Source organism: Musa acuminata, chromosome BXJ3-2, assembly GCF_036884655.1.
Source record: "Musa acuminata AAA Group cultivar baxijiao chromosome BXJ3-2, Cavendish_Baxijiao_AAA, whole genome shotgun sequence".
In the NCBI taxonomy this organism is placed as follows: Eukaryota; Viridiplantae; Streptophyta; class Magnoliopsida; order Zingiberales; family Musaceae; genus Musa; species Musa acuminata.
The window spans coordinates 31,309,394-31,327,943 of NC_088350.1; the positions used below are offsets into that span (position 1 = coordinate 31,309,394).

Below are 18,550 nucleotides of genomic sequence, written 5' to 3' on the forward strand. Positions count from 1 at the left end.
CAACATGCATCTTATGATATACTGTAATCAAAGTTTGGTTCAATTATTAATTCCATATTGCCAATAAATTGACATTATTTAAAGCACATTCTCAGTCCCATAATTGTTGATACAAACATAGAGAACTCACCAAATTGTACTTTAAAAGTTCAGACAAATCTCAAAGTGTCATATATCAAAAGCTAACAAGTTATTAAGTGATTAGTAAAAATACATATCCAAATGTTTGTTACGAAGAAGAAAAATCATTGTTAATTTGTCTTTATGTTGTTCAATCCAATGTAAAAACATTCATCGAAGGAACAGGCCACCTATGAAACATAACAAAAGAAAAGAGGGTAAGCACCAGAGTTTCCAGACTTGACTGCAAATAGTAACTCATCACACATGAATTAACTTACCTTGTTATGCAAGATAACTCTGGATGAGAGACAAACGTAAATGAGTAGATAAGTCAGCAGAAGTTGTTTGCTGATCATTATGCTTACCTGCTAGTCATACAAATTTCTTTTCCAGATTATGATTGGCCTAATTAGTTGGCAGTCCAGGTGGATGAAGTTATGCACACTGAGACTGTTCTTAATTTAGTAGCAATATCCTCCACTCCAAAGCCATCCCATGATATTGGCAACTCATAGTACACATGACTATTCAGCAAACTCTTGAAGGCAGCCAGCTTCACTTCAATGGTCCAGAAAGACAGAGACACCTGGAAACGATCGTGACGTAAGCCAGAGAAAGCAGCAGAGTACACTTCAATGGCCTGAGGGTCAAAGCCCCACAAGTAACAAATCAACAAAAACCAACCCACTAGCAAATCCGGAAGCTGTCTCCTGGATCCAACATGCACACCGATGGGTAATCTTAAATTCATCTGAGTTGAGTTGACATTGTCAATTCGGGTCAAGAATGTCAACCTAAATATGGGTTATGACTCAAGCACAGTAGTCAAAGATTTCATCCTCAAAAGACAATATAAGGAACGTAAGAAAACATTCTAAGGGATTTGAAACAACAATCTTCTTGTCAATGTAGGGAACAAACCCAGATGAGCACGGAAAGCCAGAGATCTAATGCAAATAGTCATCTAAGGAACACTCACAGCAAACTTATCCTCTAAGATGTCTAAAAGACTCATGCTGATATCTGAAACCCCAAAATAAAAGAACAAACCTTCACCAAGGTCACGACAACATCAGAGGGTCGATATGGAAGGCAAATAAGGGGAAACAAAACAAAAGGGGAGACGAGACATTAGTTTCAAGCATGTAAACTATAACTTTCGTATAATATCTGGAAGTAAAGAAATTGCCATATTTTACACAAGTGGTAACTTCTTGAACATTCAGCACCCAAAGAATGCACGTCTGATCGGAACAAGATTCTTCCCTCTTTCCACAAGTTCCTAAGACGGAACTGGTGGATCTTGAACTCCAGCATTCGATTTGCCAGTAAACAACCCTTTCATCTTGTGCCCAAGATCTTTCACCAAGACCGGGACAAGAAGCCGATCTAGTGCCCACATCTTGCATCAGGGATCCATACACCTAATTCCTCTTATCGTACACGGATCACAGAGGAGATAAAAAGGAGATGAAAAAGAGAGACAAGAAAGAGGGTCAGCGGCGCACCTCGGCCGGCCACAGAGGGAGGATACCAGAACTCACGTGCGGTGGAGTAATAGGACCCTCGTTGCCGCCGCCGCCGCCTCGATTGCTTCGGAGACAGCGGGCAGAGGGAGAGAGGTCGGAGAACTTACGGGAAGTGGGAATGCAGCACAAGTGATGTACCGTGGGTAAAGCGAGTTGCGTTGAGTTGGATGTCGACATACATCGAACCCCTCGTGCCGGTCCAACTCGTCACCGGGTTGGTTTACAGTTGAGCCGGCTTAGATGTCCGAGCCTAGTTAATCTCTATTTACCCTGATCTATATATTTTAAAATTTATATTAATATTTTTATAATTATAAAAGTGAAATATCTAGATCTATTTATCATAACGTCATCGATTTTATCAATAAAAATAAAAAAATAAGATATACTTTTAACGTTCGATGGTGGTGAACGGTGATACAATTGGAGGCCGTGGAAGGTTGATGTGGATAAGGAGCGCGACGATGAGAGATGAGGACCGCTTTGCATCCGTGTCGATGTAATTATCGAACATTCCTTTTGTCGCTTGATATTTGCATCACCATCGATGCAACAATGTCACTTGAAAACTACATCAGTGTTAATGCAGATATCTAGCGACTCTTTCGTTGTTTGATAATTACGTCGACGTCGATGCAAAATAGTGAAAGGGTCGTTTGACAATTGTGTCGGCGTCGACGTAGACATAAAACGATCTTTATATATCATCATCATTTTTCTCATCTATAAAAGTCACCCGTGGCTCCTAGCGATGCCATTATCCACCACCACCGAAGTTGTCCATCATCACAAACTAAAACGTTAAAATTATCTTTTTACTTTTTATTTTTATGTTTCTATTAATAAAACTGATGACATTAGAGTAAATAGATCTAGATATTTTATTTTCATAAGTAGCAAAGGGGTGACTCACTTGCTAAAGGATTGTAAATTATCTTTTTACTTTTTATTTTTATGTTTCTATTAATAAAACTGATAACATTAGTGTAAATAGATCTAGATATTTTATTTTCATAAGTAGGGGTGACTTACTTGCTAAAGGATGGTACATACATCATACGATCAACGTAACAAGTTTTACTCACAAATAAGGGACTAAATTCATGACAAGAAATATAAAGACATTGCCATGGGGAAACATAAGTTGGTCAAACTTAAGATTTACCAAATGAAGCTATAACTTGTGGGACGCAAAGATCAACAATCATCTTCATCATTCTCTACATTTCTGAATCTTTGGGAATGAGACCTGTAGTTTCGTCTCGTACAACTACCAATGCATATGTGATATGAAATGCCGAACTTAGTGCAAAAGAATGGACAGTCTTGAAGTAATGTATCAAGTAAAATCTACCTTCAAATGTGATCAGTCAAAGTTCAGAAGGCACCGTGAAATAAGATTCAACAAGAATAGAAGCAACACAGCAGGGCATAAAATATGATCAACCTGGATTTGCAAATATAAGTTCTTAGATAAAACACTAAATACTATGTACAAGTTAGATCTTCTTCATCTGATCACTAGTTGAAGTACATTCTGGTTGACAGTCATGGAGAAGCCTATTTACATGTAACTGGACCACATGCATGTATTTGCTGCTCCAACAAAAGCCAATAAGTATGGCTTCAACTATCAGGAGATTTCAACTTTTGCTAGAAAAAAGTTTATATAAACACTATGTCTGATTTGATTGATTGAATTGTTTTCAATTCTTAAAAGACTTCTATCCATAGGAACCCACACATTTCTGATCATCACCTCACCAGTATGCCATGGTAGCCTCATCAGTTCTTCATAGCATCATTCCGAAAGTTGACATCTTTTGGAGAGCTCACCAACAAAATCATCAAATTCCTTGTATCCCTCAAACATTCCTAGTCCTAGTTTATTCCACTTCAGCAGTCTATGATGAACATCCAACATCATGTCTCCTACTGCAACTCCATCGATCTGGATCTCCTGGTGGTTAAGCAACATTCTGAGGCACCGGATTAAAAACCGACCAGCCTTGCCTTTCATCTGGTTAACAAAACCAATCCGATTATCTTCACTGTCAAACAACATTATTGACATGTCCTCTATTACGTCTAACAAATTAAATACCAGACAGGCACCTTTCAATGCCCATTTGCTTGGATCACTATGGAACAAGACTCCTAAATCACTATAACCATAGTGATCTTTTAATTTCCGTATCTCCTTTACTAGCATAGTTTCACCGGTGGCAGCATAATGTAGCAGTATCTCACATCCCAATTCGTCTAGATAACTAGGGGACACAAGAAGTATGCCTAGAGGAACTCTTGCCAATAATAAATTAGGCTTCATGTTGGCATCTTGTTCTGATGTTACTGCAGACTGAACATTGCTGGCAGTGTTTTCATTGCACACTTCAATATGAATAGCATTAAAATTTTCGAGCCATACTCCTATATTCAGGCTGCTCACTTCTTGGGGAGCCATTCGATGCTTCTCAAAGCAATTGGCCTTTGGAATCTTAAGTTTCTTACTGCGGCTAAGCACATTTTTAGGATGCATATCTGAGAATGATCTTTCTTCATAGATAGATTTTGCTTTATGTTCCGTCATAAAAGACCTTAATAATTCATCTATATTTTCAGCCAGCATATCACGATGAGCTTCACCAATCGGACATAAAACCCAGGAAATATAGTAAAGAGCAGCTTGATGCAGTTCCAAATCATTCACTGGCTCAGTTCTCAATCTACCACATAGAGCTTCGGACAAGTAATCTTGAGAGCTATTTCTGTAGAAGATTAGTGCATTTGCAAAATAGAACCAAGCTGGAAAGTCTATCAAAACTGACCTGCAGTGCAGCAAATCAAATTGGCATGGATGATCAGTTCACATAAGAACTGAGAAAAGCTACCACTCAATCTAAAGTAGAATTCAGATGTGCTTACCAGGCAGAATTACTACCTATCATATTAGCTAAGCCCTCATGATTGTAATTTGTAACTGAAGGATGAGAAGCACTTTGGCATATATTTGATAAGATAGCGACTTCTGTTTTTATGTACTGAACTAGATGCAGTAGGTTTTTGCATGATAGTTGTCCAGTTAGTATGGTCAGAAGATCATGATGTCTGATGGAGAAATAGGCATAAGAAGATGGAAATCTCAATCCCAATTCAACTGGCACACCCCACCACATAGGCCTCGAAAGTATATCTAACACTGATAAAACTATGCCAATCTTAAGATCCAAAACAGACGTCAAACCCCTGTCCAGATAATCCACTAGTAAGAACACAAGCAAGATAAAAGATGATGTGCAAGTTCCATTATGTTATATAACATCCAATCAAAAGTAAGAACAACTAACCTTGGTCATGAAAGAGAAATATGAGATAACAAATGTGACAGATAAATTAAAAAGCTGCCCAAACAAGCTTTTGAATATTGTTCAAAGTTCACATTTTCATTCATTTCCCATAGAGATGAATTAATGTTCCTGATACTCCAGTACCAGAATAAATTCTCATATTGGTCTAAAAAACATTTCAATAGTAAATTAAAACTCACATTCAAGGCAACTCTAGAACTACTCAAGACATCTAAAAAAGGGAAAGAAAATGTCCTCGACAGTTAAGTCTGGCTTGAGCATACTTAATAGTATGTTACATACATATAGCAAAACAACCAATCTATGCAAATGTCTGGCCTTTCAAAAGCACCTCCAACTATGTGGTGATACATGATGGACGAAACCCAGCACAATTGAAATTTTGAAGTATAAACTCTAAATCAAAGTTTCTGACTGATGCGTTTCCCTGACATCCTTAACCAGAGAACAATGACTAACATTTGATATGCTTTGCTATATCAACAAACATAGAAGAGCACTTCAAAAAGAGCATAAAATGGCTTGAATATTGTACTATACCAATAGACATAATTAAGTACATGTAAAGAGTACATCACTTGGTCGTACTTCTATGTCCTATATTTTAGCAGTTCCAAGAATATAGCAAATATCAGAAATTTCTCATACTAGTACAACTGCGAGAGCAACATATGTACACGGAGTTAAATATAGAGCTCCAAAATAAAGCATAACATTATTCATTTCACAACATTCCACCTAGCTCTATCAGTCCATGTTGCTATGCCCCTTTCAAATAACCCCTTAAGCTTTGTAGATGGGCTTTGAAAATCTTACGGTCAATAATCAAAATCTTAAAATATTGGATGCAGCAACCACCTAAAACAGGAAGTCTGTCACTAGAACTAATGGAAAGATAGTGGAACAGAATCAGTCAGCAAAAATGGTAAGTGCATATGGAAATATTTAAGGAACTAATATACAAAGGATGCATCAGCAAGTAAGTGAATTTGGCCAGTGCACTTGGGTATTAGGCACATATATGACCATTTGATAAAGCATAATACAAGAAAACAAATAAAAAAGGAACCAAAATTTCAGGGTTTAACCAATTTCATGAAGTAAAAACCTTAAGCAGAACAAAGAAAAAACTGATCATCCATGGAAAGCATATAAATATGCATGTCATATATGTGAGATGGCTTCCTGAAGATGGAACTTACGTGAAAAGAAACCATGTATGCAATGTGGCCTTTGTTTCTATGAAGAAAGTTGGAGAGGTTACCAAACAAGTTATTATGTTGCGCCAACTCATTCGATCGTGCAATTCTTTCCTCAAACAAAGGAAAGGTCTTCGAATTACTTCCTTTAATATTTCCGATATGTCATGCTTTAAAATCAATGGATCAAGATACCAAAATTGTAACCTACCACAAAAAGTACAAAGAAATAATACAATAATGAGAAGAGTCCTACTCTTTAAGCTGTCAGTAGTAAAGAATTCCAGACAGTAGTAAGAATTATCAACTACTCTAAGGTAAATGCAACATACATAAAGAAATACATTTAAAAGTCCACCTTAAGAAAAATCTCTACAAAAGCATGAAGAGATGATTGTCCAACAATTGAATACATAGGACTTAACAGGACACCTAGAAAAAATACAGGGTTGCCGTTTGAAGTCAATAATGCAAGTTATTTTAAAGCTTAATTAATTTGACAATTACACATTTAGGGGTAACCAAATACATGCCACCTAGAAATGTGTTCCTCAAGCGTACCTCAATGGAAATTCATGTCCAGTGCAAGATGTCTGATCAGATAAAGAGTATGCTAGCTTTGATATTTCAGTTTGGACACCACAATCCGTGTCTTCATTTCTCAAGTAGCCTGTCGGCAATGAAGGAAGTAAACCTTGATATGTAGATGATGATATCACTGCTTTCACCACAGCATATAGAAGAGCATGCGAATCTCCTGCACCTGAAGGAGACTAATGTGTAACGCAAGAAAGAAAAAGAACAAAACCATAACATTTTAAACAAACAACGCATTGAAAACAACATATCAATTTAGAATCAAAACATTATGCTCCTCATATTCATATCTTAATGTTCTCAGAGAGAAGACAATCGTAGTCATCACAATGCAGGACACTAAAAAGCTACCACAACAGAAGGACATCAAGATATCTTAATTTTCTTCACATGAGATCTACTGATTGTTTCAAGGATTTAACATATACTACAACTAATGAGAGCAAGAACAAGTCTTCACTCCTCAAGAGAATATTTGACAGCTCAGTAAGTAAAAAGTTTGTGCTTTGATTCTACCCTTTGGTTAGTATTTGTCACATTTTCCAAGTGGTCGTAAGCTACATACAATAAGTTTTTGCAATATGACTTTGAAACTACTCTAGTATTAATTTATCTCTCTGCTCCTGCCACAGAATGCCCATTGCAAGACAGTGAATTACATAGACCAATCAGAAAGCCTGACATCATGCACAAGAGCCGTAATCATATCTAGAAAGATGCTAAGGATCTACCACAGCCTATCAAGAGAAATCCAAGAAACTACATAAGAATCTAACAATTTATGGAATTATACAAGGGAAAGAAAAGAAATGCCGAGCACTTAACCACAATGGCCTTTCAAACTAGCCAAAACATCCACACAGACTCGTATCAACTGTACGCAATCTTCAGAAGAGAACGAGGTCCCGATCCTCAGGAATCCTTCATCCCTTTTATCTGGAAGACGCAAGACCCTGCAAGAAACGGAGGAGGAGAGCATCGCGACGATGGTCCCGACGAGGCACTCAACCCTAGCTCTGTGCACCTGGAAGCAGCACAACAACTATTCAAAGAAAGCAACACATAACATCTCAGGAGAGAGAGAGAGAGAGAGAGAGAGAGAGAGAAGAATGGGAAGACCTCCGAGGCTCTGAAGCACATGAGTGAGAGCGCCGCGTTCAAAACCCCAACCCTAGGTGCGTCGCCGAAACTGAGTGAGGCGGCGAGGGAAGAGATGGCCGAGGCCAATTCCCCCCCAGGGCCAACGCCATCGCCACCATCAGTGTCATCTTGGGGGCTCTGGATACGGGAGGCGAGCTCCGCAAACAGGCGGGCGATTTCGGCAGGCGATGTAGCCATATCAGTGAATGCGGGGGCGGGCGGGAGAAGGGCAGAGCAATCGAACGCATTCGAGGAGAAGATTTGCCATGGAAGAACACGCTAAGCGAGCCGACGTCTCGAGGCTCAGCAGATCTTTTTAATAGTTTATTATCATTGAGCATTTTTTGTAATGACATCTGGAATATGAAGAGGGATAATACAAAATTACATATAATTCAGTCTTTTTAAAAGAATAAATAGCGAAAATAGAATTCGATCACGGGATATGTTGCTGTTCCTTTTAAAATATAATAAGTGATAAATTAGTTATGTGTTAATACCACATTCCGTTAGAATATTGTTTTCCTCGGGCAATGAGTTGCATCGATCAGCTGTCCGTCCCTCCGTCCCCGTAAGAGGATTCACGTGGACCACGTTGGCCAATCAGACGGTATCGATCATCCAATCGACAGTCCATCACCGATCTGACGGTCGCCATGTGCCGTTTGGCCGGGCCCCTGTTCTCGCCCCGATCGTTGTTCGCCAGAGCGGCGTAGAAGCCATTATAAACGCCCGTTTTCTTATCTCATTTATAATTATTTCTTCCTCCCCCATCGCATCATCCCCCTTCCATCGCTTTCTCCTTCCCACTGTCGATCCAATCTGAGGTCTGCTTCTCTTCCGATCTGTTTTCTCGATGTAATCGGTATCGGTTTCTGCTGTGGCTTGTGATTTTTTAGATTTTCGATCATGATATGACTCCGATAATTTGGCATCTGCTGCTCTGGTAGATCGTATTATTTATGGTTTTCGTCTGCTCCTCTCGATCAATTGCGCCATTGACGCATTCTTTATGTAGGATCTTCGATGGGTTCTTAAGGTACTATATTCGATCCAAATTTTGTCGTTTTATTGATAGAGCCTGAGATCTTGTTCGAGGCAAAAGGGGAGAAATTTGAGTTTGATAGCCAACTTAGAAATCCTGGTGCTGTAGGTTTTAACTGCAATGGGTATACCGTCGATTCTATCTCGATTATTAGGCTGTAGCATTTTTTGATTGGCATCTTTATAATTTGACTTCGAATCAGATCATCCCTTTGGTTTTTCCGTTTGCTGCTCTACCTATAAGGGTTTTGAAAAATCCTTCATGTTGGGGTTTTGCCAATAGTAATGCGGAAAGTCTTGTTTGATCTGTGTGAAAAGTTGACAACTTTGTCTTTATTGGCATCATGACTTAACAGCCTGAGCCAACGGGTGGTTTGATTTATCTCGTTTTCTTGACTTAGGTGATTGGAAAATTGTTTATTCTAGTTTATGGTTGGATTGCAAACTGTTGCTTCTTGCTTTCTTCAGGTTGTTAGAATGGGCGAGGCAAAGAAGCTCGTAGACATGGAGGAGGGATCCCTGGAAATTGGCATGGGTATATAAGATCTCATCGTCTGGCTGTTCTTGTTCCAGCTGATATTTTTATAAAAGAATTGTTTGATCTATGTTTTTGTGGTTCATTGTTAACAATCCATATCAAGAAACTTGATGTATTTTTAGTTCTCCTTGAATACAAGGCTATGCAGTATATGGAATAAGCTACGAATGTTTGACTTGTATACTGTTAGAAATTTATCCAAGTCCAATACATTTTTTATTTTAAGAACGTCAACATATCTAAGTCTTGGAAGAATAAGCTATGCATTGTTTTAGATTGGTAGGATGCACTTAGAAATTCAGTGGTGAAACTCACAATCGTTTTGCCAGGAGATTAGACCTTTTAAAACAAAGTTGCAGATATATTTGAATAAGGGCTGAGCTGCATTATGAGAATAACAATAAAGGGTGAACCAAGTAAAATATCCAACTTAATATACAGTTATAATATCTATTATGTGTATGCTTTCTTTAGAAACCAAGATGGTGTCTATTGCTTACAATGCTAGAGTGAATGTCAGAACAAGTAATTTTCTTGGAGATATTACCCATTATCCCTTTTCCGTATATTAAAGTTCTATAGTTGCTATTATGAAATTTAGTGATCCACATCCTTTAAATTTTAGGTAAAATGATAGTATAACGTGACTGCTCATATCACAATGAATGATGCTTTAGAAGGGAACCATATCTGGATTTCATGTTTTAATTTTTGTAACCATTTCTCCATTATCAAGGAACTGGAAGCAAGTTTTATTATTATTATTATTATTATTTAAAAGTCAGCATGATTTGAAGCCCTTCGTTCTTGTCCATGAACCCTTGAAAAATATAAGAGGTGAGGATTCAATGACATAGAACATTGGTTTAGAATGAAAAGTTTGAGTATGATGAAGCAGTACCTTACATTCTTTGTCAGGTGCAATGAGTGAACTGTTGTTCTTCATGAATGCTAAAATAAAAAGCCATGTTTCATGTGCATCTCCTTTGTCTTTAATATCTGGTCATATGCAGAAGCAGCAACCCATACAGCTTTTTTGAAGATGATTCATTTTGCAAGTTAATTTTGGGAAAGGAAATAAGAGCAAATCCTGGTATTTTTTCATGAGACAGTGTAATTTTGATTCAGTGCTTGCATTAAGTGGTACACTATTCCAATTGAAATCATATAAAGGGATCACCATGTTGGCTGATATAGTAGATATGATAATCCAATCCCATACATGTTGGATGAGTTAATATTACCTCAAATGGACTATCTCATTTTCTTCCATTCTCAAAGACTCAGGTTATTGAAAGGGCAATTATTTTGAAGCATTTCTCCAGTTCCATTGTGGCATTTTTTTTATAGCCCATGATGCATTTTGGGCTTCTGTGGCCTTTCTGTGGTTCAGTTATATGACAAAAGTACCTATAATTTTACATTTTTGTGACAGAGTACAGGACTGTTTCTGGAGTTGCAGGACCTCTAGTCATCTTGGAGAAAGTGAAGGTATCATTTTACCTTATCTCCTGTCTAACTTTCTCCCCAATGTCTTCTTATTTTAATGAATGCGTTCTAATGAATTTTGGAGTTGTCTGAGTTTCTTGGGCATTTGTTGCTCAATGTCACCAATTCCTTTCAGGGCCCCAAGTACCAGGAGATTGTTAATATACGATTAGGAGATGGCACCATACGACGCGGTCAGGTCCTGGAAGTCGATGGTGAAAAAGCTGTTGTACAGGTGCTAATATATTAAATGATTTTTCTGTTTTTAAATACTTCTTTTTTCACTAGAATCCTGCTTAGGCCACTTTGAATCTTCGTATAGCTTATAGCCTGTGACACCTTAAAGTATTCAAAATTTTATTCCCTATTTAGAGCTCCGCTGTGTTGATACGAACTGACCCTGGAAAACCAAATATGAAGTTCTTGTCTTAGATTCACATATGCAAGCCAGTTTGTTTGGTCTACAGGTGCAGAGGGTTGTGAAGACATTTTTCTATCTCTCCAGTTCATTATACATTTGTCTTTTCTTCTTTCGGTAGTCTAGGTATTCATTGTCTGGTTCATGTCCTCTTGTGTTAAAAGGATGGACCTACATGCTTGATAGCTAGTGATGCAACTGGGCAAAACAAGGCAAATGTTGTGTCAAAGTTTTATAGTTGAACTTTTAAGAGATTTACTGTATGAATATTTGAGCTAAAACACATTATATCTGAATAAACTTGAACTGAAAGACTGACAATAACAATATTCATTATGGAACTGAGCAAAACATGTATCAAGCCAAATTGAATGGCATTATTTTGACAAAAATTATAGGAACAAAAACAGTAACATTGTACATCATCCTAAAAGCCACACCGAAGATAGATTTTGGAAACCACTAATAGATCATTATTTTAAACCTTGTCATGAAGTACTGTTTTTTGCTTCTGAAAGCTAATTTTGTGCATATCTTAGCATTGTTTTATTCTGGTTAGGTTTTTGAAGGAACTTCGGGTATCGACAACAAATACACCACTGTCCAATTCACTGGCGAGGTAATATACTCTTTCTTTGGTTTTTCTGATAATATATACCTCAATTCACTTTCCCTTGATTTTGTTAAATTTTGACATGTATTAGACTTAGTTCTGAACTTAATACAGCATGACATGTTGCAAATGACATATGCAGTTAATTATTGTTGTTTAGTAACATGTCTTGATCTGTGGATGTTGGACATTTCAAACTACATACAACTGTTTTTTCACAACCACATGAGCAAGATTCCTTATTGTCCATCAAGAGATTGTTATAAAAATGATGAACACAATGTAGACAATATATCATAATGATCCACCTGTTATATATATGTGTGATGGTGTACTAAAATGGAGCAAACCTTCAAGTAGAATCCTAACCCTACACATGCATATAGGTGATATTTGCCACCATTATATCTTCATAAACCAAACAATACTGTGCTATTTCCATTGCTTTTAGTTTTATTACTTATTCTGTTTGTTGAATCAGTAAAATTCACTTTGATCAAAAAGTAGCTGATCCTTTGATGGATTATCGAAATGTTTAACTACCTCAACACACTGTTTTGCATCCAAATTTGAGTTATTATTTTATTTTATTTTATTTTTCACAAATGCAATCTTTTGGTTTGTGCTGCCGAGCCTGAGCCATCATTGATTTGAAACAGAGGTCCTGTCCATAGAAAATCATTGCACTGTGAACCAACCAATTGAAAGAGAAACAATAGATCTTTTTTTGAGATCAATTTATTTTTCTCTATCACAGCACACAATGCTCCATTGTGCTGCACTCCTCAAGCATGCTTGTTTTCACAATGTGGTTCTTAGAAGGTTTGTCCTGCCTAAATTTGTTACCTCAATTTTTGTTAGTAGGTCAGTCTGTTCTGCACATAACTGGCTATCTACAAGTGATACTGGGGGTGTGTATGCAAATTTGCCTACACATTTTTGCACAGCATTATTCAACTTTCAATCATGTTTTGTAGCTAATGATCTGAATAAACAGCATCTTCATTCTTCTTGCTAGGGATTTTCTTTTGTAATTTTGTGATACTAGGTGCGTGCTTTTCTGTTAAGACTTTTGCTGCAGAACCCTACTAACTTCTAATCTTTTCCTGATGCAGGTTTTGAAAACACCTGTGTCTCTTGATATGCTTGGAAGAATTTTCAATGGTTCTGGAAAGCCTATTGATAATGGCCCTCCAATTTTACCTGAGGCTTATTTGGATATATCTGGTGAGTTGATAAAGGGAAGTGGACTAATATTATAAACTGTATAATATACCGTCTTTTCTTTTTTCCTGCAAAAGGAGTTGCTCTTAATCTCTAGCAATTCCATTGCAGGAAGTTCTATCAATCCCAGTGAACGAACCTATCCTGAAGAAATGATCCAAACTGGAATATCTACCATTGATGTTATGAATTCCATTGCTCGAGGACAGAAGATCCCCCTTTTTTCTGCTGCCGGTCTCCCTCACAATGAAATAGCTGCTCAGATTTGTTGTCAGGCTGGTCTTGTGAAGCGTCTTGAAAAATCTGACAATCTTTTAGAGGTACTTCCAGCTCATTGATCTCATGTAGTTAATAAAAAAGGGCAAATTGTGGTAAGTAAATTAGCTTTGTGTGCCTTGAAATAAGTTCCTTTAGAGCATGGATTCATGTTAATGTTAATTTGTGGCATAGCACATGCAGATGCCTTTTGACACAGTATGTATCATGCTGTGCTGGTCGGTTCACCCCCTGTATTTGTTTGCACTTGTAAAAATATGTACCGATTTAGATTTACCATTCTAAATTGTTGTCTTGCTTAAAATAATTTACAACTATAGGTTATAACCAGTTGCAATGATTATTGAACTCTAGTTCTTTCCACATCACAACTATAATTATTTGTTGCATTTTTTATATCTGTTTCTCATTTATCAGCAGGATGAAGAGGACAACTTTGCTATCGTATTTGCTGCTATGGGAGTAAATATGGAAACTGCACAATTCTTTAAACGTGATTTTGAAGAAAATGGTTCAATGGAGAGAGTGACTCTTTTTCTAAATTTGGTAGGCTCTTATCTATTTCCATTATGGGAAACCATGCTGCTCCTCTATTCTTCTTTCCTTCATTGTTTAACAAGTAATAATATAGTTAAGCATTCATATCTTTTTTTCTTGTACTTGATTGGACAGGCAAATGACCCCACAATTGAGCGCATTATTACTCCACGAATTGCACTCACAACAGCAGAATATTTAGCTTATGAATGTGGAAAACATGTCCTTGTCATCCTAACTGACATGAGCTCGTATGCAGATGCACTTCGTGAGGTAATGACCATCTCTTTCATATTAATATCTATTACATTCTTTGTCAAATGAGACATAATTCTATATGTATATATGGCTAGAATACACACAATGTGTACATGAAGATGCACATATACTATCTACCTTTATAAACTGTAAATAGTATGATGAATTTCTTGTGCCATCTGAACAATTCTGTTCAACAATGGTTTATACTTTTAATTCCTGAAAATGTGTTTATGGCCTTGCAGTCTTCTTGTATATCATATGGTTGTCTCCTTAAAAGTGCATTGAGCTGCCTGTTCTAGACAAAGGCTTCTGCATTGCAAGTTTTCATTTATCTTCTGGTGTATCCCATACTTTCAACTGCATATAATTTATGTATCGCACCATTTGTCTTGAAATTCCGTTCACCAATAGGGAGGTTATAACTATTTAAATGCTTTTAGTTATTAATTTCATCTTCTCCGACTATAAGTCACTTTTTAATTTCTAAACAACAAATTGCATAGAAATTTCTTCAACTATAAGGCAGTTTTTAATTTCTAATCAACAAATTGCATAAGAAATTTTATGGATTTTCAGTGGCTTTTGCTTCATGCTATTCCAAGTACTATATTCTAACTACTAGACCGATGAGCTAATCAATTTTCTTCTTTTTTTTTCAAATAATTACCTGTATGCTTTTAGGTATCAGCAGCTCGAGAAGAAGTGCCCGGTAGACGTGGTTATCCAGGGTATATGTACACTGATCTGGCAACAATATATGAGCGTGCTGGCCGTATAGAGGGAAGAAAAGGCTCTATCACACAGATACCCATATTAACCATGCCAAATGATGGTATTGTTAGATATAATGTTTTTGTACTTTGCTGATCATTCTCTGTTTTTTTTTTAGATTAAAGTGACTATGGATCAGGAACTTTCATGCGACTGTTCCAAAACAGTAGTCACAAAAGAACATCTCTGTTGGCTCTTATGTTTTGATGTTGTTTTGTATACCATACTGCTATGAAAAGTTATGAGTGCTTCTGCCGTATTTTCTCCACTCGCAGAATTCTAGGAAAAGAAATTATACTCTTCTTTTGGCTGAAGGTTTCTGTTTTTTACAGATATTACCCACCCCACCCCTGATCTTACTGGTTACATCACTGAAGGCCAAATTTATATTGATAGGCAACTCCATAATCGACAGGTAATATATACATCTGCACATATTTCTATCACAAAAGGACTTATTTTGTTCCAACAAGTGTATATGTGATGGTATTCTCTACTATTTCTTCTTTTGTTACTAGGTATTATGGAACTAATGTTACTTATCTTGCAAGTTTGACTTGTTTTCTTTGCAATGTTGGCAGATATATCCTCCTATCAATGTCCTTCCTTCTCTTTCTCGATTGATGAAGGTTAGTTTCTTTCCCTGATGGTTATTGTGGATTTGATATTCTTTGTTCATTTTTCTGGCAATTGTGAATGTTGTCAGGTAATGTAAAGATACCACATTTCTTCTTATAATTTAATCACTGTCTTTGCAGAGTGCTATTGGTGAGGGCATGACCCGTCGTGATCATGCTGATGTCTCTAACCAGGTTTGTTATAATGATATATGTGTTTTCTACTAAAATGAAATCCATTTTTCATTTAAATCTTTACTTGTTTGACTGTCTTCATTTTTTAGCTCTATGCCAATTATGCCATCGGAAAGGATGTTCAAGCAATGAAAGCAGTTGTGGGAGAGGAGGCACTATCGTCTGAGGATTTGGTCTCTCTCTCTCTCTCTCTCTCTCTCTCTCTCTCTCTATATATATATATATATATATATATATATATATATACACACACACACCTATATTTTTTTATGGTGGGGTAACGCAACATCAATATGCTAACCATGTTGTGATCTTTATGATGCACAGCTCTACCTTGAGTTCCTAGACAAGTTTGAAAGAAAATTTGTCGCTCAAGGGGCCTATGACACTCGTAACATCTTCCAGTCACTTGATCTTGCATGGACTCTCCTGCGTATCTTCCCTCGCGAACTTCTCCACCGCATACCTGCAAAGACGTTAGATCAGTACTACAGCAGAGATGCCGCCCACTGATTTTGTCTGGACGACTCCAAAGTTTCATCTGCTGTGCCACGAGGAAGCTGCTGGCTATACTAAAAGCTCAGAAACTCGAGACTCTTTTCTGCTTGATTGTGCAGATTCATTTCTTCTCCCTTTGCTATTGAATCTTAGAGCTGAACCTCTATTGTAATATTAAGATCTTGTACACCAATTAATTATGGTTTTATTTTGGTATTTGTTGAAAAACCAAAATTCGTTATTATTATTGTAACTCTACACTCGCTGCTTTTTAATGATAATGAAGACCACTATGCAGGAATTTTGTGCTGAATTTTGATGAATACCTGTAGCTTTAGAAGTATAATTAGACTTAAATAGCATCAAATCGGTATTCAGTTTGCCTTTGGGCAAATTACATTACAAGCGCTTTATGCTGCTTAACTTTTTCTCTCATTATTTGCCTTTGATGAAGGAATGGTTGCTTTGGTGGAGCAAAATCCAAGAGCTTATTGTTACATAGCTTATAGTTTCATCTTAACAAAACATCTTCTAATTATTTTCTTAATATTTGATTCAAAATTTACAAGATCGGATTATGACAAAAGTTATACTACAAAACCTTATTATAATTAATATCAATTTACAGAACTGTGTGCTATCAGATATGACTCCATAATTGACTTGGATTCACTGAATTGAAGCTATCAATTATTTCATCTTAAATCGATAGTCATCCATCAAGAAGATTGGATTGAAGCCATCAATCATGTCGTTACAAATCTACATACAGCTATCAATTTAGAGAGTGGGCTTCTTAATTCCACAGTCGAAGCCATCAACTACGTCTCTTTTGCAATTAAGAGATTGGGCTCCACCATCCCTTCACCCTCCAATGTCGGTTTGACTGGGAAACCAATCAACCATATTTGCTCCTCTGTTATTCTTTTCGAGGTCTAATCGCATTAAATTCCTCCTGTCATCACATCGTTATATCGTCAATGTTTAAATTAGATGAATAATTTATATACAGTATTTGACCTTCTAAATTCAAGTTTAGTATATATATATACATTACATTCAAATTACAGTGACTCATTCCACCTAAATATAATTTTTATTTCTCGAATTAACAAAAATACTACCACTCATACCATTTGACGTTGCTTTACGGTTCACAAATCTTAAGATTGGAAAATCTGGACCGTTTGATCTTTCCGTCTGCTCGAGCATCATCAATTCTCCATCCTCTTTAAACGGTGTGGAATTGGAGGGATCAACTCGACCTAATTAAGTCGAATGCTGTCATCTTTGATCAAGAAATTAATATGGACAATGCCATTCAGCTAAATTTACTTACTACCTTGTAAATATAATTCAAATTATCGATCAACGATGTTATATGTATCTGCATAGGAAGAATACTTACATCTTGTGATTTCTACCGTGTTTTGCATGGCCAACATAATAACATTACGTTCACGGAGAGCTATAATACTTCATTGTTTTATCAGGCACTGTATGGTTCACTTGCACCGTCTGTAATAATCATGCGGAGCCCACCTGTTTTGCATTTATTGTCCCCAGTCACAAGGGGTGCGGGAGCGGGTAAGTTTGAACGGGTGAACTGGCGCCGACATTTAATTCGGGCCACTAAATGAGTACCACGTCAGCATTCAGGGTCCAGCGAAGTGTATGCAAAAAAGATGCAGACGTGGCTTAGTTTCATTGGTTGCACAAAAATAAAAAGGGAAAAAAAGAGGGGGTAAATAGAAAGAATTCTATTGGCTCTCCAAGTCGACGGTGTCTTCATCGTTATCGTCTCGATCCATGGCTTCTTCAAGTGGGCGACTCGCTTCCTCGTTCCCTTCCCCGGCAAGTTGACGCCGAGGGCCGTCGACTCAGCCCCAGCGCATCTTTCTCCCTCCTCCTCGTCGTACGCCAGTTACTTACCCGTCTTATAACCGGCTTTCAGACTGGGCCCCACGAGAGAGTTCCCGTTACAACCCGGAACGGGTTCGTCTTGCGGGGAGAGGAAAAAGCAGTTCTAATTTGCCGGTTTGCGGGTTACCACTGTAACCCACGTTTGTTGACCTCTTTGGCCGCTGCCACACGTGTGTCTTATATGGGACCCT

The 18,550-nt window shown here is 37.3% G+C and overlaps 2 protein-coding genes and 1 long non-coding RNA gene across 5 annotated transcripts; 1 reads left to right on the top strand and 2 right to left on the bottom strand.

Annotated features, from left to right (window-relative positions):
- Positions 1-148: 148 nt before the first annotated feature.
- On the bottom strand, positions 149-1,784 carry LOC135630824 (uncharacterized). The gene is made up of 3 exons (XR_010494150.1): positions 1,632-1,784; positions 402-709; positions 149-311 (listed from the first exon to the last, which is right to left on the bottom strand). It is a non-coding gene; the product is annotated as an uncharacterized LOC135630824 (long non-coding RNA).
- Positions 1,785-3,084: 1,300 nt separating this feature from the next.
- LOC103975352 (uncharacterized) lies at positions 3,085-8,258 on the bottom strand. The gene is made up of 6 exons (XM_018820275.2): positions 7,936-8,258; positions 7,642-7,840; positions 6,781-6,982; positions 6,223-6,426; positions 4,578-4,898; positions 3,085-4,480 (listed from the first exon to the last, which is right to left on the bottom strand). Exons 1-6 carry the CDS (start codon positions 8,152-8,154, stop codon positions 3,454-3,456), a joined length of 2,172 nt encoding a protein of 723 aa, XP_018675820.2. The 5' UTR covers positions 8,155-8,258; the 3' UTR covers positions 3,085-3,453.
- Positions 8,259-8,691: 433 nt separating this feature from the next.
- Positions 8,692-16,749, top strand: LOC103975351 (V-type proton ATPase subunit B 2). Of its 3 annotated transcripts, none has more exons than XM_009390291.3 (15): positions 8,692-8,783; positions 9,469-9,535; positions 10,974-11,029; positions 11,163-11,261; positions 12,004-12,063; positions 13,173-13,284; positions 13,393-13,601; positions 13,978-14,103; positions 14,230-14,367; positions 15,037-15,187; positions 15,459-15,541; positions 15,708-15,755; positions 15,885-15,938; positions 16,028-16,111; positions 16,266-16,749. In XM_009390291.3, exons 2-15 carry the CDS (start codon positions 9,478-9,480, stop codon positions 16,449-16,451), a joined length of 1,464 nt encoding a protein of 487 aa, XP_009388566.2. In that variant the 5' UTR covers positions 8,692-8,783; positions 9,469-9,477; the 3' UTR covers positions 16,452-16,749. The 3 variants fall into 3 exon arrangements, with proteins under 3 accessions (XP_009388566.2, XP_018678206.2, XP_064996670.1); XM_018822661.2 differs by having other exon boundaries at positions 13,975-14,103; positions 16,266-16,652; XM_065140598.1 differs by lacking the exon at positions 8,692-8,783 and adding an exon at positions 8,975-8,995 and having other exon boundaries at positions 13,975-14,103; positions 16,266-16,652.
- The last annotated feature ends 1,801 nt before the right edge of the window (positions 16,750-18,550 follow it).